This window comes from Ursus maritimus, unplaced genomic scaffold, assembly GCF_017311325.1.
Source record: "Ursus maritimus isolate PB19 unplaced genomic scaffold, ASM1731132v1 scaffold_17, whole genome shotgun sequence".
NCBI lineage: Eukaryota > Metazoa > Chordata > Mammalia > Carnivora > Ursidae > Ursus > Ursus maritimus.
The window spans coordinates 23085782-23112249 of record NW_024424119.1 but is presented as its reverse complement, the minus strand read 5'-3'; the positions used below and the strand labels follow the sequence as shown (position 1 = coordinate 23112249).

The following is a 26468-nucleotide window of genomic DNA, read 5'->3' as shown; positions in this document are numbered from 1 at the left end:
TTTTTTTTTTTTTTTTCCAAGATTTTATTTATTTATTTGACAAAGAGAGAGACAGCCAGTGAGAGAGGGAACACAGGCAGGGGGAATGGGAGAGGAAGAAGCAGGCTCCCAGCAGAGGAGCCTGATGTGGGGCTCGATCCCAGGACCCCGCGATCACACCCTGAGCTGAAGGCAGACGCTTAACGACTGAGCCACCCAGGTGCCCCTGACCTGTGGATCTTAATCTAATTGTGTTTCAATCAGAAATCATCCCTTCTTCATCTGCCATTTAACTTTAAATTATGTCTCCTTGTTTATTTCTCATTGTGGTTAATGGCTATTTCCAAGTTAGAAGTCTTGATTTCTGTCTCCCTTTACTCCTTTGTCATTCCCCAAATACAGTCAGTAATTAAGTCTACCTTCACAATTTCTTCTGGATCTTCTTCCTTTCCATTCCCTTGCCCTGCCTTTGTTCAGGCCTCACCTCTCCCAAATTTCTTGTCTCTTTCCCTTCCACTATACCCTGTGTGGCCATGAAGGTTGTTTGTTTGTTTCCTTCCTTCCTTCCTTCCTTCCTTCCTTCCTTCCTTCCTTCCTTTTTAAGATTTATTTAATTATTTGGGAGAGAGAGAGAAAGCGTGTGCGATCAGAGGGAGCGGTGATTGGGATGGGTGGGTGGGGAGGGTCGGAGAGAGAGAATCTCAAGCAGACGCCCCACTGAGCACAGAGCCCAATGCATACGTCTTATGGCCCTGAGATCATGACCTGCTGAAATCAAGAGTTGAATCAAGAGTTGATGTTTAACCGACTGAGCCACCCAGGTGCCCCTAAAGGTTGTTTTCAGAAGAAAACCAGTTCCTTCACTGTTGTACAGCTTGTGTATTGCACAGAGGGGCCACATTCACACTTTAGACACTGGAGGTTTGTATATTTATTATGACAATCTTCTGGTAGATGGCAATAAAATGTATTGTTCTAATCATCTAATGTTATGATGATTAAGGAGTGAAACCTAATACACATAAAGACGCCTGTGGACTGAAGAACATCCTCTATTCTTATGTCCTTAATTCTCTGCCAGGCAAACTCCTTCTCATTCTTTAAAACTCAGCATAAATATCCCTTCCTCATTAAGCTGTTTTTGATGTACCTTACAAGAGTCAGTTATTCCTTTCCCTGGTCTAATGCCATATTTGGTTAATCCCTTTTTATTGTGCTTTCACATTATATTGTAATAATTGACATATGAGTCTGTCTGCCCCACTATACTCCAGGCTCCTCAAGGATAGGTACAATGTTTAATTATTCTTTTATCCTCAGTGTGTAGGCTAATGGTCAGCACATAGAGTATATCAATAAACATAAATATTTGATTGCTTAGCCTGATTTAGGCACAGAGGTAAATATATACATTATCTTATTTAATTTTACAGCAGCCTCATGAGTCCTGTCATCATCATGTTTTACAGGTGAGAAAATTGAGACCTAGGTGAAGTCACTGGTAGATGGCATGTGTGGTGGTACTGGGGTGTGGCCCTGGAGGACTTGTGCTAATTTTTCCAGTGATTCTCTTCTGTTTTTTCTCTCAGAGTAATGATGCGGGTGTGCTGGTTGGTGAGACAGGATAACCGGCACCAACGAATCAAACTTCCACATTTGGAAGCAGTCATGGTTGGGCGTGGTCCAGAAACCAAGATCATTGACAAGAAATGTTCTCGACAGCAAGGTAATTGGTTATAGCAATGTGCAGATTACTGTGTTTTGTTCCTCAGGATAATGATAACCAAAGATGCACATTTCCTAGATTGCTATTTTTGTCTGCCGTAAATAAAACTCAGGAACTGAGCTCTTTTAGCTAACACCAGGGACCCGTTCACCCCACATTCTACCCTCTGGAAGTGGTTAATATTCAGTGTTGGGAATAGGCGGGTTCCATCCTGTTACTATGGGGTGGTGGACCTCAGTGCTGTACCCTGCTTTGTCTGGGGAGAGTCCTCATTGGGCAGTGAGACAGTTGAATTCTAGGACCTCCAGACTGAAGCCATGTCTGAGAAGTGATGTTATAGTTCCATCCTTTACATAATGCCTCACACAGAGGGGGTTATCTTTATAAGACTAAGGGCATCTAGCTCTTGAAATGCCTTTCCTGGGATTTAAAGAAATGAAGGTCCTTAGGAAGAAGCCTTACCATGTACCTCATTTTTTACATGTAAACTCTGGACATGCTCACTGCAGTCAGGCCCCACATGTGTGTTCCCCATAGCAGAGTTTCTCAGTGCTTGGAGTCTGCAGTACTGATTATGGTTTTTCCCGTATGAGTTAATCTAAATGGGGAAAAAAAAAGCCATACTTGAGCTGGCTAGGTTCAAGATACAGAAGCAGACACTCTCTCCCCTTTCATAACAACAACTGTAGGGACTTGTATGTCAGCCTGTCTTCTGCCTGTCCTTCCTAGAGAGCAGCTCTGGGGTCTGTACACCGTGTCTCACCCCAGAAACTTTGTTCACTTCTCTGAACACAAGTGTTTAGTGTTACTTCTTCCCACATATGCTCGGACTGTTCTGTTCCTGCAGTCCTCTTTCTAGAATATTCACTCTGCCTACTAAGCCAGCTGAACTTCTGTTTTGCAGGAATGTATCTTTTGCCTTTCTCTATTGAAGGCATCTCATAGTTGTATTAAATAGTGGGAGCCTGATTTAATCATGAACCAGGAGCCTGACTGCAGAGTCTGCGATCCTGAGTGGGCCAAGGGCACTGGAATAGTGAGACTTGTGGGGATTCTGTGAAGCTGCTTCGTAGGGATATTAGCGGGAGCTAAGGGAGTATGTGTGCTGGTGGACATTTTATGGAAGGATTTGGAGCCCAGCTACCTGTGTAACAGAAAGTTTTGCTGATAGGCCTTTGAGGAAACCCCTGTCAAGTTGCCTCCTGGAGTAAGCCTTCATTGTCCTCAGGGAGAATAGGAGCGAGGGCTTGGTTCTTTGTGGCATTTAGGTTAACTTTTTAAAATCTCTTTCAGTACAGTTGAAAGCAGAGTGTAACAAAGGATATGTCAAGGTGAAGCAGGTATGTGTGTTTGTAATTTGGATTTCCGTTTTGTGCTTGATGATTTTCTTATGCTATTGATTTTAGAGTGTTTGTGCCAGCTAATAGAAGCTTCTCTGTCATATGTGGAAGTGAGCATTAAGCATGGGGCCTGGCATGCAGTCAGAGGCTAACATAGCAGTGGCTATGCTGCTAATAGTAGTATTGCTATCATTGTAATTATTTTCTGATTTTTCTATAGGTAGGGGTCAATCCCACCAGCATTGACTCAGTCATAATTGGGAAGGACCAAGAGGCGAAGCTGCAGCCTGGCCAGGTTCTCCACATGGTGAATGAACTTTATCCATATATTGTAGAGTTTGAGGAAGAGGCAGAGAGCCCTGGCCTAGAAACACACAGGAAGAGAAAGAGGTCAGGCAACAGTGATTCTACAGAAAGGGATGCTGCCCAGGAAGCTGAGTCCTGTATAGGACTGGAACCTAGGAGTGACCCTAGCCAATCCTCTGTGCCCTCAAAGAAGGGGAAAGATGCATCTACCAGAAAGGTGAGGGTGGTGTGCTTGATAGATGATGTGGAGATTAAATGAGATATAATGACTGCTTGATTGTTTTGTACACTGTAAAGCCCAGATACGCTTAAGGGGTTATTAACCATGACGAGGCTTATTAACCATGATGAAAGAGTCACTTGTTTGTGTCATCAATCACTTGGGTGAATGTCCTTTCATGTACTTTTCTCTTGAATTCCTGAGGCAAGCCACTTGAAGGCAGGGAGATAATGGCGGTGTACTTGACACTGAACTGCTAAAATGGGTCAGTCATGTGTTTATCTGTAGAAGGTTAGCATTGGAACACTGTTCATAGATCATGTGATTCACATCCTGATGTCAAAGTGGAAATGTAGTTAGGCTGTAGATGGAGTGGGAAGGGCGAAGAAGATGCAGTTGATACTCGGGCACCTCCAGCCTTCATCTAGACACACCGCTCTGGATCCTGTATAGGAAGAAAATGGAGCCTGTTTAGGTTATAAAGGCAAACGATTGAGTAAAAGGGGTATAGCTTAATTCTTAATACCTAATATCATTACTCAGTATGGTTGGGCTTAGCTGACGTACAATATTAACTAATGCCAAATACAGCTATTAACATGGCAATTTGTATTGCCCCTTTTTGTTTCAGGAATCATTGGGTCACTGGAGTCAAGGCTTGAAAATCTCTATGCAGGATCCCAAAATGCAGGTCAGAATAAAATTTTGGCATTGAAATACACTTCATGTTTTAAGTGACTACTCCACAGAGGTCATAACTACAAATGAAGGCAAAGGAGATCAGTCCTTCTGAATGAGGTTCGTTTTGTTGGTCTATTTTGTGAGAACAGCTATCTTTTCCCATTGTCAGTAAGTTAGCAGCTGAAATTCTTTGGAGAGAAGCTGAGTTCTTCAAATGAATTTCCCTTCTTCCTTGTTCCTCCTAAACTTCTGGGTGCTATTAAGGGAAGTTATGTTAACCTTAGTGGGGTTTCTTTCAAGGGAGTGTCAGGTAATATATTGTGACTGTAGTTACTGTGCTGCCCTGGGATAAATAATCAGGCATCAATCCTGGGAGGGGTCTTTGAGTTCTTCTTAAATTACATCCTGGGTGACAAGGGGCCAGATCTGTTAGGGCTTCTAGGAACACATGATTGTGACACATAGTCTACTGGGTTAGAGTGGAGAAGGGTGCATTTGAATTAATGCTTGCAGGGATGTTACATCAGATCCTTAGGAACTGTTTCGTACTGTGCATTTTTTGTGTATTCTTTGTAGTGTGGTGATTGAAAACACACACTCTGGAGTCAACTAGACCTGGTTTAGAATCCTAGACTTCCCACTTTGTTAACTATGTGACTGTGCAAGACACCCACCCAAGTCTCAGCTCTCATCTGACAAAATTGGGATACTGAAACCTTTTAGATGAGATTGTGTTGGGAATTAAGTGAGTTAGTGAATGTGTGGTAGATGTCTGTTTCCTTCTCTTATGCCCCTCTGCTAGGTTTACAAAGATGAGCAGGTGGTGGTGATTAAGGATAAATACCCAAAGGCTCGTTACCACTGGCTGGTCTTACCATGGGCTTCCATTTCCAGTCTGAAGGCTGTGACCAGGGAACACCTTGAGCTCCTCAAACACATGCACACTGTAGGGGAAAAGATGATCACAGATTTCGCTGGGTCCAGCAAACTCCGCTTCCGATTGGGCTACCATGCCATTCCCAGCATGAGGTAAGTGTTGTGTGTAGTGCTAGTGCATTCTGGTTCTGTCTAGGTGGACAGATGGATTCAGCCTGGGTGTGCAGATAGTCCCGAGGCCCGGGTGACTAGGGTGGGATGTTTCTGAGGAAGGTGGGCTGAAACTTCCACCCTTCTGCCTGACTTGCCTGTGATTTTTCTATTTTTTGTGCCTGTGACTTTTATTAGATTTTTCAGAAGCATCTGTAAACCCCTAAACGATTAAGGACCACTGCTTTGAAGGAGACAAACATCACTGACTTTTGTTGTGACAACTCCATAGATCTAAGATTTAAAATAAAATGAGAGAAATATGTAGAGCTTGTTTGCCTTTGGCTCATACCCAGAAGGATTCAGAAAGGAATAACTGAGTCTTTTTAAAGAATGCAAGCAAGACAGATTTCCACAGTTCTTTAGACCTAAGCAACAGATAAGCAGACTAATTGGATTTTGGAGTTTTTATCTTATATTTGTTTGTTTGTTTTTTTGGTGGTAAAATATACCTAACAAAATTTAACCATTTTAACCATTTTTAAGTATTACAGTTCAATGGCATTAAATACATTTACATTGTTGTGCAACCATCACCATCATTTGCTTCTAGAACCTTTTTCATCTTCCCAAACTATATCCCATTCCCCTCTACAGTCCCTGGCAATTATCATTCTACTTTCTGTTTCTATAAATTTGACTACTCTAGATGCTTCATGTAAGTGGAATCATTCAGTATCTGTCTTTTTGTGACTAGCTTATTTCACTTAGGATAATGTCGTCAAGGTTTGTCTCTGTCGTAGCATGTGTCAGAATTTCTTTTGGTTACTTTTTTTTTTTTTACCTGCCTAACATTCTTCACATTTTATTCAGGTAATTATGACTTATATGATGGGACACTTTAACCAAATGAAATTTTTGTGCCACATTTTTTCCCCATCAGTACTCTTTCTTTTAAATTGAGGCATAACTTATATACAACAAAATGCATAAGATTTATAGTTTGGTCAGTTTGACAAACATATATGCCATGTAACTATCACTCTGATTAAAATACAGAACATTTCTGTCATGTCCCCGAAAGTTCCCCTGCGCTGCTTCTTTTTTTTATAATAATTTTTTATTATGTTATGTTAGTCACCATACAGTACATCCCTAGTTTTTGATGTAATGTTCCATCATTCATTACTTGTGTATAACACCCAGTGCACCATGCAATACGTGCCCTCCTTAATACCCATCACCAGCCTATCCCATTCCCCCACCCCCTCCTCTGAAGCCCTCAGTTTGTTTCTCAGAGTCCATAGTCTCTCATGCTTCATTCCCCCTTCTGATTACCCCCCTTTCTTTATCCCTTTCTTCCCCTACCAATCTTCCTACTTCTTATGTTCCATAAATGAGTGAAACCATATGATAATTGTCTTCTCTGCTTGACTTATTTCGCTTAGCATTATCTCCCCTAGTCCCATCCATGGTGCAGCAAATGTTGAGAAATCTTTCTTTTTGATGGCTGAGTAATATTCCATTGTATGTATGGACCACATCTTCTTAATCCAGTCATCTGTTGAAGGGCATCTCGGCTCCTTCCACGATTTAGCTATCGTGGACAATGCTGCTATGAACATTGGGGTGCATATGGCCCTTCTCTTCACTATGTCTGTATCTTTGGGGTAAATACCCAGTAGTGCAATTGCTGGATCATAGGGTAGCTCAATTTTTAACTTTTTAAGGGACCTCCATACTGTTTTCCAAAGTGGCTGTACCAACTTGCATTCCCCTCCCCTGCGCTTCTTTTCAATTAATCCTCCCCTCAACCCTCAAGCATTGTTCTGATTTCTTTCTGCATAGGTTAGTTTTGCCTGTTCTAGAACTTCGTGTCAGTGGAATCATACAATGTGTACTTTTCTTCTGTCGGACCTTTTTTAACATTATGATTTTGAGATTCATGTATGTTGTGTGTATCATGCACATACTTCATTTTTTTGCGCTTCGGTAAATTCCTAGAACTAAAGTTGCTAGGTCATGGGGTTAATGTATGTTGGACCTCATTTTAAAAAAACGCAGTTGATCCTTGAACAACATAGGTTTGAATTGTGCAGGTCCACCTATATGCAAATGTTTTTTGATACAGTAAAATACTGTAAATGTATTTTCTTTTCATTGTGACTTAATTTTTTTTCCTCTATCTTACTTTATTGTAAGATTTCAGTATATAGTATATATAACATACAAAGAATGTGTTAATGGACTGTTTATGTTATTGATGAGGCTTCTGGTCAACAGTAGGATATTAGTAGTTTTTGGGGAGTCAAAAATTACACTTTTGGATTTTTGATAGTGTGGGGGGTCAGTTCAAGGATCAACTGTATATAATATTTTATTGTTAAAACCTTATTCAAAAATTTAGGGTAAAAGTCACCCATAATCATAATCCTATTTCTCCAGTGCTGCACAGCCCGTGGCTAACAGAGCCCTTTGACTATAGAGTGCTTTTCACATAGTAATAATGCTATTGTTCTAAGAATGTTAAAAAGAGCTGTGGCAAGTGTGGGTGGGAAGCAAAATGAGCAGTAAGTTGCCACTTACATATCCTTTCATGATCACTATTTATAATTTTAAATAAACACTATGGAGAGGAAAAGGTAACTTTTTTTTCTTGTAAAAGTAATATATTTTCCATTTAGAAAATATTTAAAAAGTGTGATGCAAAACAAAGATCTTCCATAGTATCACCACTGATTAAACTCTAGACCTTATTTGAATGTCACCTGTTTTTATTTTAATTTTTTTATTATGTTTTTCTGCTCCAGGATCTAATCCAGGATCCTGCATTTATTAGTTTTATTTATTAATTGTCTCTCCTTAGCTTCCCCTAACTTGTGACACTTATTCCTCCTTTCCTAGTTTTTATGACTTTGACACTTTTGATGATTACTGGTTCGTTTTATAGGATGTCTCTCATTTTGGGTTTATCTGATATTTTTTCATGGATTAGATTGAAGTTATGCTTTTTTTTTTTTTTTGCCTCTGGAATGCCACAGAGGTGATGTTGCATCCTTCTGAGTACATCATATCAAGGAGTATGTGATATCGAGATGGCTTATTACTCATATTAACCTTGATCACTTCATTAGGGTGGTGTCTGCCAGGTTTGTCTCCTCAGAGTTACTATTTTTCCCTTTGTAATTGATGAATGTCTTGAATAGTTGGGGACTATGCTAGTATCCTGTTTCTCCCCAAACTTTTGCCCAGTGATTTTAGCATTTATTGGAAGGTCTTGCCTGCAAGAGTTATTACAATGTGTTTACCTAATGGTGATTTTATGTTTCCCTCATTCTCTTTAATTTATTAATTAGAATTCTTTTTTTTTTTTAAAGATTTTATTTATTTATTCGACAGAGATAGAGACAGCCAGCGAGAGAGGGAACACAAGCAGGGGGAGTGGGAGAGGAAGAAGCAGGCTCATAGCGGAGGAGCCCGATGTGGGGCTTGATCCCACAACACCAGGATCATGCCCTGAGCCGAAGGCAGACGCCTAACCGCTGTGCCACCCAGGCACCCCTAGAATTCTTCTGTATTAAAGAGTTGTCCCTTCTCCCTCATTATGTATTTATTCAGTTATTTATCAGTGTGGACTCATAGATATTTGTTTTATTCCATAGGTTTTAATTTAGTCTATCATTACTCATTTTGTTGCTTGAATTGTTCTAGCTTTAGTCCTTGGAAGCTCCTTTAGGTTGAGTCCCTAATCATTTGACAGGGCCCCAACATTTTTTGAGTACTTCTTTATTTTCTGGAACAAGATGTTCCGGGCTCATCCTATATTTTTCCTGTTCTAGGCCTGGAATGAACCTTTTATTTTATTTAGTTCCTTTTATTGGAGAAAGATATTTATAAACCAAGACTTGGATACTAGGTTTCTATATTGAGAGAAGTGGTTGATTCCAGGGTGTCTTTGCTCGTAGGTCCTTTCGGCGGATTGGGCCAGGAAATACATGCATGAATCTTAATCCACACAGATACAGACACCTCCCTATTTCTTTATCTACTTGTGTATGTGTATGGAAAAACACAAGTTTATACTGATATCTCTGGCTCCAGTTCAATTCTGCAAGATTCATTCTTGTCTCCCCCTTTTCTTTATTGTAATTTCTTTCTCCAACGGTGAAAAATCCGGCTCTCATTAGCTATAATAAATTCACTTTCCTGTTTGGTCTTAGTATACACATAAAATAGTTACAGAATTGCTAACCCATAACCCTGTGAGAAAGACATTTACTCACAGTATTTCTATACAGTTCTTTCCCTCTTTACAGTATCCAAACTACTGTTATCCAAAGTTCATTTCACTAGTTATTTTCTTCCTGACTCCCTTCAGTGTGGTTCCCTTATTCATTTGTAATACTGTTAGGTTTATTTGTTACCGCCTATATGCCATTTTGGATTCCTGCATGTATTGGTTGGTTTTGATTATTTATTGGGAGAATAGGAAATATTAATGATTCTGAGAGTCAAATTTATACAAAAACGCATCCTACAGTTTAGTCCAAAGGAGAATTCTTGTTTTTTTCTCCCAAACCTACTTTTCCTTTAAGCTTCCCCATCCCTGTAAGTGGTACCTCCCCCAAACCACATCCAATCCATTAGGAAGTCCTTTTGGTTCTATTGCAAAGTATATTTCAAACACTACAGCTCCAATGTAAGGCATGATTGTTTCTGCAGTAGTTTCCTAACTCGTCTCTGTATCCATTGTCACCCTCTTTATAGTTCTTTCTCTGCAGGGCAGCCAGAGTGATCTTTTAAAAGTGCAAATCAGAGACAATGTAAGCAGAGTACACTGCAAACCTCTTGTCAACCTGCAAGACTCTTTATGATATGACTCCTGCCTAGTCTCTGTTCCTCAGCTTGAACCATTCCAGCCATTATCTGTCACCTTTCTCTTCCTCAGTTGCACCAAGTTCTTTCTTATCTTAGGGTCTTTGCGCTTGGCATCCCCACTCCCCAAAACACTCTTTCTCCACATCTTTGCTTGCCTGACGGCTTTCTCAGCTCAAAACACGGCCTGTGAGTGGCCTTCTTTAACACTCTAGCTAAAGAGGTAACTTCTAACCCCTGAGCACTCTGTGTCCCATTTCCCTGGTTTATGTTTTTCCTTAGCAATGTTGTTGATTTGAATTTTCCCCATTTATTTGTTTTGTTTTTAAAATTTGTCTTTCCTTATTAGAATGTAATTTCGATAAGGGCATAGGCCTTTCTCATTTTGTTCAATGCTAAATTCTAAGTGCTAGAATAATGCTTGGCTCTAGTAGGTAATTAGTGAGCATTAAATGTTCTTAAGTGAATGATTGAATGAATTGGATTAAATGGAAACACTAGCAATATTTTATATACCCATGCTGTTAGTTTGTCATTTTGATTAAGCCATAGTTTTTAATGGATTTAATGGTCAGTTTCATTCTCTCTCAACTAGCCATGTACACCTTCATGTGATCAGCCAGGATTTTGATTCTCCTTGCCTTAAAAACAAAAAACATTGGAATTCTTTCAATACAGAATACTTCCTAGAATCACAAGGTAAACAGAGTTCTTTCTTTTTCACATTTGTTTCGTTTTCTCAGCTATTCTTATACTTGATTTAGTTGTTTCCTTAGAAAATTACCTGGCCTTAAAAGCCCATGTACAACTTTGTGTCCCTATAAAGAGAGACTCATTAAAAGAAATTGGATTATTTGGATTGATTAGGATTGCCACTTTGCTTTGAACAGCCTTCTTGGGGGGAACCTAGAAAGCTGTTATGTCAGAGTCAGAAAGGTGTTTTATTGTAATAACAGGGGACTTAAATCTTGCCCTGAGAATTATTGGAGTTTATGGATGTGAAAACTCTGTACAGTTGTCTTTTCTGCCATCAGCTGGTTAAGAGCTTGGGGGCTGCCTCGTGTCATGAGTGGTTAATTAACAGGGAGGGCTGTGTGTATGTAGAAGGGAGCATTTCCCAGTGCGTGAACTGTGGAACTTCAGTATGCTGGGACATTAATGGTGGCAGCTACCACTGACTGAGGGCTAACCAGTGGTAAAGCACTGTGCTAAGCCTTTGACATAATAACGTGAATTGCTTACAGTGTGTCCCAAAGGAATGTAATTATCTCAAAAACAGGTTGCTCAGATTTAGAATCTGATCAAGCCCATTTTCCCGACAGTGAGTTTAACCTCAAGTTTACTAGCTTTAGGACCTAGCACATTTTTATTTGGAGTCAGATTTGCTTTTCTGGGAGGTATATTATATTGGCTTTTCAGAGTAGCTGGGCTCTGAACTTTTTTCTTTGCTTGCAGCTGTGATAGAGATGGTACAGGACACTGGGAGAGTGAGTGTCCGAGATGGCATGCCTGAGCTCCTGAAGCTGCCCCTCCGTTGTCACGAGTGCCAGCAGCTGCTGCCTTCCATTCCTCAGCTGAAAGAGCATCTCAGGAGGCACTGGCCAGAGTGATTGTGCGGAGCCTGAACTTTGGAGCAGGTGTGGCTGATTGTTTAGAGCAAATTCCTGGCACCTGTTCTGGATTGCCTGTGAACTTTTATTTCTTGAATTAAAACATGCAGCTTTTTTTTTTTTTAAACAAAACAAAACAAAACAAAACAAAACAACAAAGCCTCTTCTGTTCCTGAGTGGCTACAATATGGGGTGACTTGAAGTAGTTTAGGAATTAGGAATTTGTGTTTGTCATGGATGTGTTCTTTGGTGGTGGTGGCTGGAACAGGCCTGACCCCCAGTCTCCAGGACCCATGTCAGGTCTGATTAATGGGGGGCAAAGCCATGTTCAAACTGACCTAATGCAAGATATGGAAGAGGGTGGGCTATATATTTCTGTCCATAGGTTTAATCCTTTCTCCCCAGAGGCATGTGGTGCCCTTCATCAGAGCAGCTAGAGAGGTCTCATATTTATCTTGAAGGCACTAATTGGTCTTGTTCTTTGATCTTAATCTATTCTGTAATATTCTTTCTCATTCCTTTCTTCATGGAGAAACTTAGTTGCTTCTGTCCCTTTCATTCCTTTCTATCCAAAACCACCCATGCTCCCTTCTCAGGAAATGTGTCTCACCAGTTCTTATTTGCTTTAAGCAAACAGGCTAGATGAGGGGGTGGAGAGATGGAGTTTTCTGGTTCCTGGCTGGTGGGGAATACTTGGCCAAATGTTCATCACGGTTCAGCTGTAAAGTCTTCTTGCTGGTCTGAGTGAATCTTTCATCTGAAAATAAAGTTTATTTGTTTGGGGCAGCTCTCCCAGGTAGTTGGAAACTGTTGGGAGTTCAGGTAACAGTCACAGATTGAGTTTTGATGCATGCAGAGGTCGCTATTGATGGAAAAGTTGCACAGAACCCCGTAGCTTCATTTTTCACTCAGAACAAATTTGGATGGCACTGTTGGAGCAAGTCGATTTTTGGATAATGTCAGAACTGGAAGTAAAGGGAAATTTAAAATGTTTTTGATTACACTGGTGATCTGTTTGAGGATGTGACTCTTTTTTTTTTTTTTTTTTTTAAGATTTTATTTATTTATTTGACAGAGATAGAGACAGCCAGCGAGAGAGGGAACACAAGCAGGGGGAGTGGGAGAGGAAGAAGCAGGCTCATAGCGGAGGAGCCTGATCTGGGGCTCGATCCCAGAACGCCGGGATCACGCCCTGAGCCGAAGGCAGACGCTTAACCGCTGTGCCACCCAGGCGCCCCAGGATGTGACTCTTTTTGCTCTTGAGTTAAGAAAAAAAAAAAAAAGAATACCCTTAATAATAATTTCCCTCTGGAGAAAACCTCAATCCATAGAGACCACATTTGACCTCAGTCTTTCACAAACAAACAAGATGCTACAGTGGTTTCTTGGTGAGCATGGATATAGTCATAATTAGCATTATTAATGATTACAGCAGCTAACACTTGCTCAACTCCTGTGTGTCTGGGCATTATGCTAAACACTTTGTTCAAATTATCTCATTTACTTCTCACTGTATGTAATTCTATGGGCTAGGTACCATTGTTATGACCCTTTAAAGCATAAAAATTTAATAATCTATAAAGGTTGCTGGGCTTCAAAGTTGATCTTGGTTCTGGTGCGTCAAACTCATTTTCCCTATTAGTTGAAGAATATTAATGTATTACTAACCAGTAGGAGCCATAGACCCTCAGGGGCCTTTGGCCTGTGCTGACCAAAAGCTCTCCGTGGCATTTCAATGATTTCTCTGAGGACTGGCAGTTCCTTTAAAGGTCCTTTTCTACATCTGATGCCTTAAAGCCCCTAGAAACCCTAGAATACTTTCTAAAGGTATACTCCGTGGATGCCTGACATCAGAATTGCTAGTTTCATTTTGCAGCCTGTAAATACCTGGGTCTACCCCAGAACTAGTGAATCATAATCCCTTGGGCCTAGGAATATGTATTATAAAACAAATGTTCAGTGGGTGCCTGGGTGGCTCAGTTGGTTAAGTGCCCGACTCTTGATTTTCTCTTGGGTCATGATCTCAGGGTCTGGAGATCGATCCCCACGTTGGGCTCTACACTGAGCATGGAACCTGCTTGGGAGTCTCTCTCTCCCTCTCCGTCTGCCCCTCCCCTTGCTCAAGTACTCTCTCTCTCTCTCTCTTTCTCTCTGTCAAAAAAAAAAACACAACACAAAAACAACAACAAAAACATTCAGAATGACTGTTATTCATACTAAAGTTTGAGAACCACAGTATAAATGAACTCTGGGCTTCCAAGCACCTTTTCCAAAGCTCCCAGATTAGACTCTGCCTTGTGAGGATACACACACCTTTTTCTGGTTGGCTTTCTGGGCTAGTTACAGGCCTTCCTTCCCTTTGCAGGGTCAGTTTTATTTCAGGATCCAGGGATACGTTGGGCATTAGATAAGGGAGAATGGCTATAGGGACCGGTGCTTTGTTTCTACTGGGATTGGGGGGAGGCCCTCAGGCCCCATGATTATAGGGGCAAGGCCTAGAGCTGATCACTATCCCTCTTCAATGACTCCCATCTCCTCTTCCTGCTTGGAGGGCAGTCTCAGAGGCATGGCCTGGGATCTGTGATGAACTCAGCTAACCTTAGGCTCAGGGTTTGTCTGGGTTTGTCTATGAGATATCCAGGTACAAATATTCAGGGACCTGACCATAGTTGAGATGGTCACTAAGTCCTTGCAGGTTCAGGGATGTTTTCTGGAGACTGGAATCTGGTAGTCAGGCACATACACTGGATATGGCTGGATATCAGAGATTCAGGGCTGATCTGTCAGAATTGGCCTAACTGCCTCTCTCTATCCCAGTAATTATAACTTGAAGATTTCCACAGAGCTCTGAAGATTCTTCCATAGATTAGATTTAAAAAAATATGATGAAGGCCATGAAGTTCACTCCCCAGAATAATGTATATATACACATCTTATATACCCTTGAAGTGCTTCCATAGACCCCCTGGGGGTCTGTGGACCCCAACTTAACCTCTGCTGTGGAGAAAAAGGTCATAACTATGCATCTGGGATTTTAGGAGGTGTCTGGGATCACTGTGGAGGACGAGGGGAGAGACCCCATCTCTAGGATGTCCCTGGGATCCTCTCCTTTGATCTCAGTGCTCCTCCCTCAACCCTTTGGCACATACACATCCTGGGGGCTTCTGGCTTCTGGCTCCCATTTAGCCACCACATGGAGGCAGGAATCTTGGGAAATAGAGAAATCCTCAGCAGGTCTGAGGGGCTCAGGAACCCTGGCTGACAGACTTACCATGAGCTATCTAAAAGGCAGTGAATCCACACTACTAAAACCAGTCATCTGCATAAATAGATCAGTTACATCATGAATGTATCCCAGGATAGTGGGAGTGGCAATATCTCTTGGGTACAGTATGCTAACAGTACAAACTGTGCTGGACTCCGTAAGTAATCTCTGACTAAGGCAGAGATTTCATTAAGGCCTCAGCACATGTACTTGAGAATTGCAGAACATTTAACTAAACTTCAGATGAAGAGTCCAGTGAACTTTTTAAAAACAGATATTGCAAAAACATTCAATTTAATTTCCCATCTAATCAACAATGCTATGTAGTTTAGCATATCGATATTAAAATCAAAATGAGAATATTTGATAAGAAACTGCAGCCAAGGAGAAACTATATCACAGTGTAATATGTGAGATATAATGAAGGGAAATTTGGAAGAATGAGGTGACCACCTCTACATTTTTTGTTCAGCCAGGCTACTCTGACCTTGAATAATAGAATTTTTGGAAGAGCAAATGTGAATAATGACTTCGAGGGGCCAGAAAAAGGACATGAAATATTGAGGTATATAGACCCCATGCCACTCTCTCTCTCCCAAATGGGCAATTGTTACATTACCACTAGAAAAAATGATCTTTCTTTGCCTATTTATCCCAGATTTATTATTGTGTTACAATCGGATGGAGTCTTAAGGTACAGGGCATACTGGCATGAAAAAGTAGGACAAATGCATATAACTCACATTTGTGACTCCAAGCTGTATTTTGTCCATTAGGGACTATGCTCTTCTACTTAAGCCCCATCATAGCCAGGCAAGGCAGCAGTTTTATTAAAATAAAATGGTCGAATATGGGTGGTTATTTCAACTCTAGCCAAGAAGCCAAATTTATAATCGAGTTCTTTCGTTGCTTAAAGAGAAGGTAGGTACGATGACAAAGATGAACCTGCAACTGAGCAAGTGAATGCTTTGTATGAGAGCATGAAGAGTAGACCTTAAATAGTTCATAACAGATCTTAAGTCAGAGCTGGAGAAAAGGGCTCTCAAGTTCCAGAGAGTCTAACTCTCTGAACTGGAGTAATCTACTTTTTATGTTTTTTCATTTATTTTTATTTTATTTTATTTTATTTTATTTTATTTTATTTTATTTTATTTTATTTTATTTTATTTTATTTTATTTTATTTTATTTTATTTTATTTTATTTTATTTTATTTTATTTTATTTTATTTTATTTTATTTTATTTTATTTTATTTTATTTTATTTTATTTTATTTTATTTTATTTTATTTTATTTTATTTTATTTTATTTTATTTTATTTTATTTTATTTTATTTTATTTTATTTTATTTTATTTTATTTTATTTTATTTTATTTTATTTTATTTTATTTTATTTTATTTTATTTTATTTTATTTTATTTTATTTTATTTTATTTTATTTTATTTTATTTTATTTTATTTTATTTTATTTTATTTTATTTTATTTTATTTTATTTTATTTTATTTTATTTTATTTTATTTTATTTTATTTTATTTTATTTTATTTTATTTTATTTTATTTTATTTTATTTTATTTTATTTTATTTTATTTTATTTTATTTTATTTTATTTTATTTTATTTTATTTTATTTTATTTTATTTTATTTTATTTTATTTTATTTTATTTTATTTTATTTTATTTTATTTTATTTTATTTTATTTTATTTTATTTTATTTTATTTTATTTTATTTTATTTTATTTTATTTTATTTTATTTTTAGTAAACAAGCTCTACCATCAAGGAATGGGTTTTGGGTTTTAGAGTCTACTAATGATTAGTGCTCTGATCCATTATTAGTGTTATTTAGGCCATTGTATGACTCATCAAATCAGAGACACATTCAAGGGCCTGAGTGTTCCTTATCAGCAGCTGCTCTCTACCCAAACCTCAGGGAAGGGAATAGCCAGGCCGTGGAGCAGTGGGAAAGGAGTTTAGGAGTTTAGACCTCTAGGATTCTGGGCCATTCACTACTCAACTCCTTTTGCCTGTTCCATTTTACAAATTTATTTTGAGACCGTCTATTTCAACTTCCTCAATTTTTAGAAGGCAGCTGGGAACTTGGAGATTTAAGGGGCTCATTTAGCAATTTAAACCAGATCTTGGCCTTTATTGCAATCCTCTCCTCGACTCTTCCCAGATCCTCTTAGACACTGGCAGCTTTAAAAAAAAAATTTTTTTTAAGTAAACTCTGTCCCCAACGTGGACTCAAACTCACAACCCCAAGATAAAGAGTCCCATGCTCTACCGATTAAGCCAGCCAGGCACTGTAGACACTGACATCTTATTTGAGAATAAGCTGCTCTCCTAAGTCCCACTTGCTTCTGTCTTGCCTCATAATTTTTTTTTCATGTAAATGTTGAGTAGAAAATAAAATCACCTTAGGTTTATATTTGAGGCTCAGCTCTGTTCCGTGTTAGATGTGTGGCACTAGGGTAGTCATTTAACCTCTCTGGCCTCAATTTCATCATCTGTCAAATGGAACTAAAATATGTACCTCCCAGGTTGAGGATTAAACAAGCATGAACATGAAAGGGCCAGGCACTGGGGTAGTCCAGCACACAATCCTAGTCTCCTTTGCCAAACTCTAACCTTATCTGATCTGTAAAGCCTCAGTGAATATTCTCTCAAGCAAGCCCTTTTCCCCTTCGAGCCTTGGCTTCTCATATTTAAAACTAGGGCCTTGGATTAAATTATATTTAAAGTTCCTGTAAGATTCGAGTCCTCAGTCTTCAGCTGGTTAGCTCCCATTGCTCTGTCCTCAAGGTCTTTTTCCCCCTAAGACTGAAATTGTCAGATGAGCTTTCTAAAGTGCAAGGAATTCTTTGCACTCATGCATTAACCTGTAAAGTAAGTTTTTAAAGAAGTCTTCATTTTCTCTACTTTATGCTGATTTTGGGTCCATGGGGGAGGCAAAGAGCATAGCTGAATCTAGGGGCTTAAATGATACCATTAGGCTCCCTTTCCATCTCTTAGTTCTGCTTTCCTGTGTTGCGACTCTCCAGGGGGGCAGCACAAACAGCTTCGGGCCTCAGAGTGAGAGAGCTCAATCCTCTCTACCCCTCACTCCTCCACATTTCTGCCAAAGCACAGAAAGCACCCTGACTTCTTTGCTTAGGTCACATAATCATCTCTAGACTAATCACTGTGTCTCTTCGGTGGATGGCATACTCTGGCCATCTCAAGTAACAGGACCATCTTGAGGTGAGGAGTGGAGAGTCACACTAGAATTTCATGGATGAGGGAGGAGCAGTTTGCAAAACAATAGTTGTTTACCACTAATGTGGACTGCACACATCATTCCCATATGCTGGGAGCTCCTTTCATCCCACGCTATTGCCATGGGATCTAAGACTGAAAAGGAGGCAAACTGTCCTGGACTTATGGCAGCTACAAGTTGAGAAGTTGACACAATCCACTGCCCCCACTACTGACCTGTATTGTTTGCCTTGACTGGAAGAAAAATTGGATTATATTTCCAAATTTAATGATTAGTTATTGGCCTAGGGCCTTTTGGTAGAAATTTCCCCAGAAACTATGGGAAATACTCTTAAAATGCTGGTTGGAGTTGCCAGGGTCCTAGGGCATCTCCATGTCGTGGTGCACCAGTAGACCGTTAGCCTTTGCTGCTCTTTCCTTGGCTGGATTCTGGAGATAGGAGGTCAGGGCTAGGGCAGAGGAGAGGACTTGGAAGGATGCCTGAAAAGCCAGTTGAGCAGCTGGATTCTTATCCACTATGGACAGCAATTTCACTATCACAATTATTCTGTAGGTTACTAAATACCTAGAGAATTGTCAAGTGACTAGGGAACAGAAACTTATTTTTGCTTTCAAGAACCCGGGAAAGAGAAAATGTTCATGACAGAGCAAGGGTAGGAAATAGGTCAAATACTAAAAGTGATCCCTCCGGCTGGTCAGGCATTAGGGAAGAGACCCTATTAGGTATACTTATCTGAATTATCTGTCTGAGAAGCTGATAGACTGTAAGTCCTGATAATGTGAACGAGAAAAAGGTGCACCCTGCAAGCAGGAGCTTTTAGCCTATACTTACCTCTGAGGCTGAGGCCAAGGTACTGTACAGATGCCAAACCTTATAGGCTGGGGACCCATTTTTTTTCACCAGACCATGAAGTTCTTTAGAACAGATGCTGTTTTTTGGTTCTCCATCAAGTACTCAATGCAATTCAGCATACCTGGAACATAATAGGATCCCAATAATATTTTATTGAGTGAATGAAACCTCGTGTTTCATTGAAAGCATAAAGAAAACAGAACTCTCGGTTGCAGCTGAATTTAACTGTCAAGTGCGTTTGGTGAGGCTGCATCTTTGGCTTTTAGAAACATTTTAATAAACCTCTTGTTGCCATTGTTTATGGACAGAGTATCTCATATGGATCAGAATTAGGGGAACATAAACAGGTTAATATTTTCTCATGTAATGTTCTAGATAATATTTTCCTACCTAACAGTCCAGATTTTAATCTTTGCTAGCAAACCAGGTGATTAGGGCTGTTGGGGTTTTCCCTATCTTTTCAAGCAGAGGTCTGTTTTTTTGGTTACTATCTTTGGCCACCAGATGGCAGCATTTGAACAATAAATTATTAATCTGTTTTCTAATCCAAAACTTAGTTTCACACAATTCTTTTATGTTTCAGAATCAATGCTTCAAAATAAAATATGTAAGTTTTTTTTAAAATAAGGCTTATGTGTGTTTAACTGATGTCCTAATCAAGATAGAAGTTTGAGAGAAAACCAGGGTATAGGTAAGAATACAAAACACATGATTGTTAAGGGGAGGCTGTTTGGCTCTGAAGTTAGCCAGGGTTGAGAGCTGAGTCTGAAATTTATCAGATGAGGGTGTTGAAGTATGTCAAATGCATGGTAGGCCTTGAAAATATGATAGCTCATTTCCTCCCATTTCTTAATTTGACCCCAAGATTAGTAACTCTTGTTCTCATCACAAGTATAACTGGGAGTAGTACTGGGAGCAGACATTTCTGGGCATATCCTTGAAAAGTGGTGCTATTTTTACATTAACATAGTTATTAAGTCTCTGATGGTTTGATGTTAGAGAAAGCACTGTGAAAGCAAGACAAATGATACGAGAGACGGCAAAGGGGTATGTGTGCATTTTCCATGGGTCAGCTTCCCTCAAAACCTCCTTGTGATATATGAACCCAGCTTCACTTCCGTCCTCCAGCTCTTCTAAGACTTCAGCTTCTAAGCAGGCAGAATAAATGCCCCAGCCTCAAATAATGCCAGAATATTAGAGTTGGAAACAATTTTACAAGCCAGGACTTCTGACATTTTGAAGGAGTCACAGATTCAGAGAATTTGGTGAAAGCTATGTACCCTCTCTCCAAACATTTTCAACAAATCAATTATCCATGAATTTCCTAGGACAGAGGTTCTTAACTGGCATGCATTCCGTAGGCCCTGATTATTTTGAACCATCTGGTAGGGCTTTTTTTCCAAACCACACAGAGAAAGTCACTCTATTACCATGGGAGGGCATCTAATGCCCTTGGTGCTTTGGGTAGATAAATGTTTAATCTCTTGCCCTGAGACTCTGTTAAAACTCTTTTTAGTCTAGTAGCCTCTGATGTCCCATTGAGGGGTTTGGGACACAGAAATGATTGTTACAACATCAGTGACAAGCTTATGTCCTTATTAAACACCAAGTGTGTTTATATTCCCAAATTCATGTTGGAGAAAATATACTAAAATGTTAATTAGTGGTTGGCTTTGGATGGTGAGAAGGTAAGTAATTTAAATTTTGTTATATTGTGTAGATTTCTAATTAGCTACAGTGAATATATATTTGCGAATGTGAAAAAACCCCAGATTTTATATTTAAAGTAATAGATCACAAGGAAATGCAGTCAATATTCAGTTACTTATATTAATAGCTGATAAAACAAAAAATGGCTAATAATTTTAACAAGTCATATCAGTTCTCCAGCCCTTTAGAGGCAGAAAGACATCCTGCAAGGCCAAATTCCAAGCCATAACAGGTTCAGTTGGGCCTAAGGGTGACACAAATGAAGGATCTGATTTCGCTGTTACTAGATCTAGAAAAGTAGATTTTCTCTGTTTGCTCCCAGCCTTAATCTGTGTCTCTTTCACGGAGACATCCACTACATTTTGTTCAAAATTGTTGTCCTAGCAACTTCCTAATTGTATTTGCAAATGTCTTTCAGCAGTCACTTAGGTCCCATAATTTCTCTTGAGTGTTATGTTGATGTGGCATGTTCTATTAAATTCCAATATTGAACCATCCTTGAGTTCTTGGAATGAATCTCCTGGATCTTGAGGGTTTCTTTCTTTCTTTCTTTCTTTCTTTCTTTCTTTCTTTCTTTCTTTCTTTCTTTCTTTCATTTGTTTATTAGAGAGAGAGATAGTGAGATGGAGAACACAAGCAGGTGGGAGAGGGAGAAGCAGGCTCCCCACTGAGCAGGGAGCCTGATGCAGGGCTCAGTCCCAGGATCCTGGGATCATGACCTGAGCTGAAGGGAGACACTTAACCAACTGAGCTACCCAGGCACCCCTGAGGGCTACTCTTTCGATGTTGGTTGGACTGCAGGAAACATTTTTGATGGATGGAGATGGGGGTGAGTTCTATAGATTGATTTATGTGTGAAAGCTTTGTGGCCTGGAACCCAGACTTCTAATATAAAGTACCAGGAGAAGAATGGGGAGCAAATGAGACCTGCAAATCAGGGGGAGAATGGTTAGGAGTTTGGCTTGCTGGATCAGTTCCCAGGATATTCTTTGTGGTAGAGAATTCAAGTAATGGGAAAGGTGATCTGACTTCCACATGATAACCCTACATGGTAGGGGGGGGTGGAAAAATATGAAAAACGATACATGAGATAAACATTTGGAGAAGACTTTGAGGCATTTGGGAAGTGGGAGCTTTGGAGTGGTCTGGAAAACTGCAGAAGAGAAAAGGGGAATTTGGAGAAGGGTTTTTCTGTCTGGATAGGAACTGGATCTCCTTAATGGTTTTTGATAGATGTGAGCAAAGATTATATACTTCACTTTTTTTTTTTTTGAAATTTTGAATTCTGTTCTTAATTTCATTTCTCATGTTTTGCATTGTGTATTTCTTTTCTTGATTACATTTGCTAGATGTTTCCTTGAATTTATTGTTATTTTTCGAAAGAGTAATTCTTGGATTTTTTACTTTTGTGATTTTTTAAATAATGTTTTTGCCTTATTTCTTTTCTCTTTATTTTTTCCTAATTTTTTGAGTCAAATACTGAGTTCTTATACATTAATATTAAAACATCTCTTTTCTTTTTATTAATTGAATTTTTAAAATAGCGAAAATATGTGAGACTGTGAATTGAATGCTGGGTTGAACCAGAGACTTATGGAGGTGGCCTTGGCTGTTGATAACAAGGAAATATTTAATCTGATTTCAACACCTGAACCATGAGGTTTCCTTATGTCTTTCAAAAAAGGCATATGTTCAAGATAGTGAAGTGGAAATGACATGTTATCCCTAGGATAAGGTTTTGTTCATTATATGTTTCACAAATACTTTTTTCTTCCTATTTTCTTATGAATGAGTAATTGTGTTAGGGTGTTCTCATCTCTTTTCTCCTTACCTGCACCACAACCATGAAACAATATGACCCGGGCAAGGATCTGCCATTAGTCTTTTATTTTATTTGTTTATTTAAAAATTTTTTAAAAGATTTTAAAAATCTTTTAAAGTAAGTAATCCGTACACCCAGCATGGGGCTCAAACTCATAATGCCTAGATCAAGAGTCATAATGCTCTACCAACTGAACCAGACAGGTGCCCCCATTAGTCTTTTATATTCAGTACGATTTTATTTATTTATTTATTTATTTATTTATTTATTTAGTATTCTCCATGCCCAGCATGGGACCCAGTGTGGGGCTTGAACTCATGACCCTGAGATCAAGACTTGAGCTGAGACCAAGAGTCAGATGCTTAACCAACTGAGCCACCCAGGCTCCCCTATTTAGTATGATTTTAAACTTCAACATTATCTTTTCAAGATAGGAATTTGCATTTCAACTTTATTTGTACAACAAATTTGTCCCCAGTTAAAGGATTTTTAGTTTTAATGAAGTGCAACTTTTTTTTCCCCATGGATTATGCCTTTGGTATTATAAAGTCATCACCAAACCCAAGGTCACCTAGATTTTATCTCATGTTGTCTTCTAGGAGTTTTATAGTTCTGTATTTTATGTTTAGGTCTATGATCTGCTTTGAATTAATTTTTTTGTGAAAGGTGTAAAGTCTGTGTCTAGATTCATTTATTATTGTTTTCATGTGAATATCTAGTTAAAGGATTTTTAAGCATTACCTGATGGGGTAATTTTTTTATATGAAGTTTCTCTTTCTTCCTTCTCTCCCAATTTCTCCTTCCCTGTAATGAGAATCTTTGATTAAAGAAAAGAATTTCGAGGGAAAAGCATCAAACTGCTAGCAGAAGGCCATGCAATTTCGACTAGCAGAAGGCCATGCAATTTCGACTACAGTATGAGACTTCTACTTCCTGTCCAACTATTTGTTTTTCTTCCTCTGATACCTGTGGGGTGGGAGGGGTGGGATGCATTCCCTGGGCTGGATGTGCCAAACTGTTTCCAACTCCAGTGTAACCGTCAGTGGAGTTCCCTTACCTCCTGTCTGTGCCTGCTTGTCAGTTCACAGGCACCATGGAATGGGAACGTTTGTCTTGGTATCATAATCCCAAACTCTTTTCAAGATTTGGGGGAAAATGAACAAGGGCAGCTACCATGGATAGTTAAGTGTGAAAAGTCAGTTCTTTGTAGGAGGTGTGAGTGAATTGTCAAAATTTGGAAAGAACTTGTCACAGTGTGCGATCTGCCCAGAGGCACTCTCCAAAACACCACGAAATCCTCCAGGAATCTTCTCATCTTTTTGAAACTCCAGTTTGCATTTCCAGGATCCTGGCTGACCTGCTGAGCACAGTGTTCTATAATGGCAGAGTTTGCTTTTTGGTTACTGGTGGTGTCAGGAACACCAGAGTGGCATCTACTTTTTAAGAAAAAGATGGCAACTCATTTGTGAAAGGGAGATGGGCATAGAGAGCGTCAGGCTGCCAAGGCATGTGGGTGAGCAGTGAGGGAGGTCTTTGGGACAAAAGGAATTCCCATGCTAGGTTTGCCATGAGAAACAGAAACTGGTCCCTTCAAGATGAGATTTTTTCCCCCATTTCTGCTGGGGCCTAGGTAATATGGTCTGCTGGGTATAGAGGCACTAAATAAACTGTACTGAGGTTCCATTTGTACCAGTCACCAGCCTTGGCAGTAAGGCTATGGGGTAGGTGGCTTTAGTTTCACTTTGGCTGCGGAATCTACAACTCCGCATGGTTCTGACACAGATTAAGGTGGGGGTGGGGGACTGGATAATCAGAAGACAGAGCTCTTCCCTCACGTCCAGGTGCCCCCTCCTGTATCCACATATTACATCTCCCTTAAACTGATTCCTGAGCCTTGAATTTTAGTCAAGGTGTGTTAGCAGGCAAATTGAGAATGACCAAGCCTGGCTGAGGTGAAGGCAGTAACTCGGTTGCCTGGGACACGTTATGTTATTCTTTCTTTAGTTCCCTTCATAAAAGCAGCTGTAATACCATCTACCCTGCAGGGTTACTGAGAGTATTAAATGAAATAATGAGGGTAGAGCACTTGGTGGATGGTCACTAAATAACTATGATGATTATGGCTAAGAGCTGTTTTCAAAGGAAACTTAATGGTGGAATTGGTTCAATCTACTCATAGGGACTCTTGTTTGCTGACATAAGGAGCTATACAACAATGAGCAGTCTTAAGAAAAGATTCATTTTGGTAGATGCCAAATATACCCTAGGACCAAATAAGACGTCCTTGACAAAAACAAGTTTTTAATGCAGAAGAATTTCAAGAAAAATAACTTAGTCCCTCTTCTAAAGATAAGAGCTTGCAGCAGTAGTTTCTACATTAATTAATAAACTATTAAGTTTTAAAGTGGGACAATAATCTGATAAGTGAAGATTTTAGGTGAATTCACTTCACAAGTGTTTAGAGCTATGGTCAACTTCAAGATTAAACTCCCTGTCATTTGGCCAGGTACAGATGAACTCATTTGTTGTGCCTATATGAAAAGTGAACATTTTGTATAATTATAGACACTTGTCATTTTCATAGTATCCACCCTCTGAGTTCTTTCTTATGGGAAGGTTTTCTCTCTGTTCTATCCTCACAAAACCTCTGAGGCTTTAAACCAATGTGCCTAATGGCAAAGATGGTCAGCAGGGCATCTCCTTCTGTGGCTCATTGCTTTCTGGATGGGGCTACTCTGTACACATAACACAATTGTATTTTGCACATTATCTCTCCTTATTTAAAACCTGAAGAGGAGTTGTCCAAAAGAAAAGCAAAGGACCTTTAAAGGTGAACAGTGCAGGCAGGTTCTTTGCTCATAATCATGTTTGTGGGCTAGCCTAATAGGACTTTGTATTATATTTAAAGTGTTTCTGAATTGCTTTTTAGTTTCTCATCACTGAATTCATATGGCTTCTGTTGCTTGAGAGAAAAACCTAATTTTTGTCCTTTTAACAGAATTACCTAATTGCACAGTCATTTTCAACCATACAGGAGCCAACATTAAAAATGAGCCAACGGGAATAATTATGACTCACAGAAGAGGTAAATGATCTGATATGTAGTTCTTGTGTTTGAGGTATTTAATTTGACATCAACAGAAAAAAGATTTTTGTGAGGAAAAAAGTCTTATCATTTAATCCACAATGTATTTAGCTATAGACATTCTATTAATAATTCATTTAATGTTTTTCTGATTCATGTGGTATTTAACAAAGGGGATTACTTTAGCTCTTGCATCTCAATTCATTGTTGTATGATTCTTTAATCTTAATTTTCATTGACTAGTGAGATTAATAAAATGATTATAATAGATTTTAGTATGTGCGTAATAAAATTGGACATCTCCAGTAGTTAAAAAAATAAGTAAGGACATATAGGAATTGAACAATGTAATAAGTAAATTTTGTGCACATGTGCTCATACACCCATGTGTGCACATGCACTCTTGAATATAGGAGGAAGACCTTACGGGATACCTGGGTGGCTCAGTGGGTTAAGCATTTGCCTTCGGCTCATGAGGGTTGTGATCACAGGGTCCTGGGATCGAGTCCTGCATTGGGCTCCTTGCTCAGCAGGGAGCCTGCTTCTCTCTCCTGCCACTTTTCCTGCTTGTGCTCTCTCCCTCTCTCTCTCTGACAAGTAAATAAATAAAATCTTGGGGAAAAAAAGGAGAAAGACCTTACTTCCTTTGAATAGAGAAGAAACACTTTTTTCCCCATATGCCCATGGAACACTTAAAATAGTTGATCCCATATTTG

General features: G+C 39.3%; 1 protein-coding gene across 5 annotated transcripts in view; it reads left to right on the top strand.

Annotated features, from left to right (window-relative positions):
- APTX (aprataxin) overlaps positions 1-26468 on the top strand; it is a 36442-nt gene that overhangs the window by 7156 nt on the left and 2818 nt on the right. Inside the window, exons 2-9 of one of the 5 annotated variants that reach the window (XM_008695105.2) lie at positions 1413-1448; positions 1569-1705; positions 2999-3045; positions 3266-3568; positions 4203-4262; positions 5055-5281; positions 10749-10852; positions 11609-11918. In XM_008695105.2, coding sequence (XP_008693327.2) covers positions 1413-1448; positions 1569-1705; positions 2999-3045; positions 3266-3568; positions 4203-4262; positions 5055-5281; positions 10749-10852; positions 11609-11763 — 1069 coding nt within the window. In that variant the 3' untranslated portion in view covers positions 11764-11918. Of the gene's footprint in view, positions 1-1412; positions 1449-1567; positions 1706-2998; positions 3046-3265; positions 3569-4202; positions 4263-5054; positions 5282-10748; positions 10853-11608; positions 11919-26468 lie in introns of those variants that run through there. The other 4 variants (XM_008695104.2, XM_040631502.1, XM_040631499.1 and 1 more) reach the window with 4 other exon arrangements.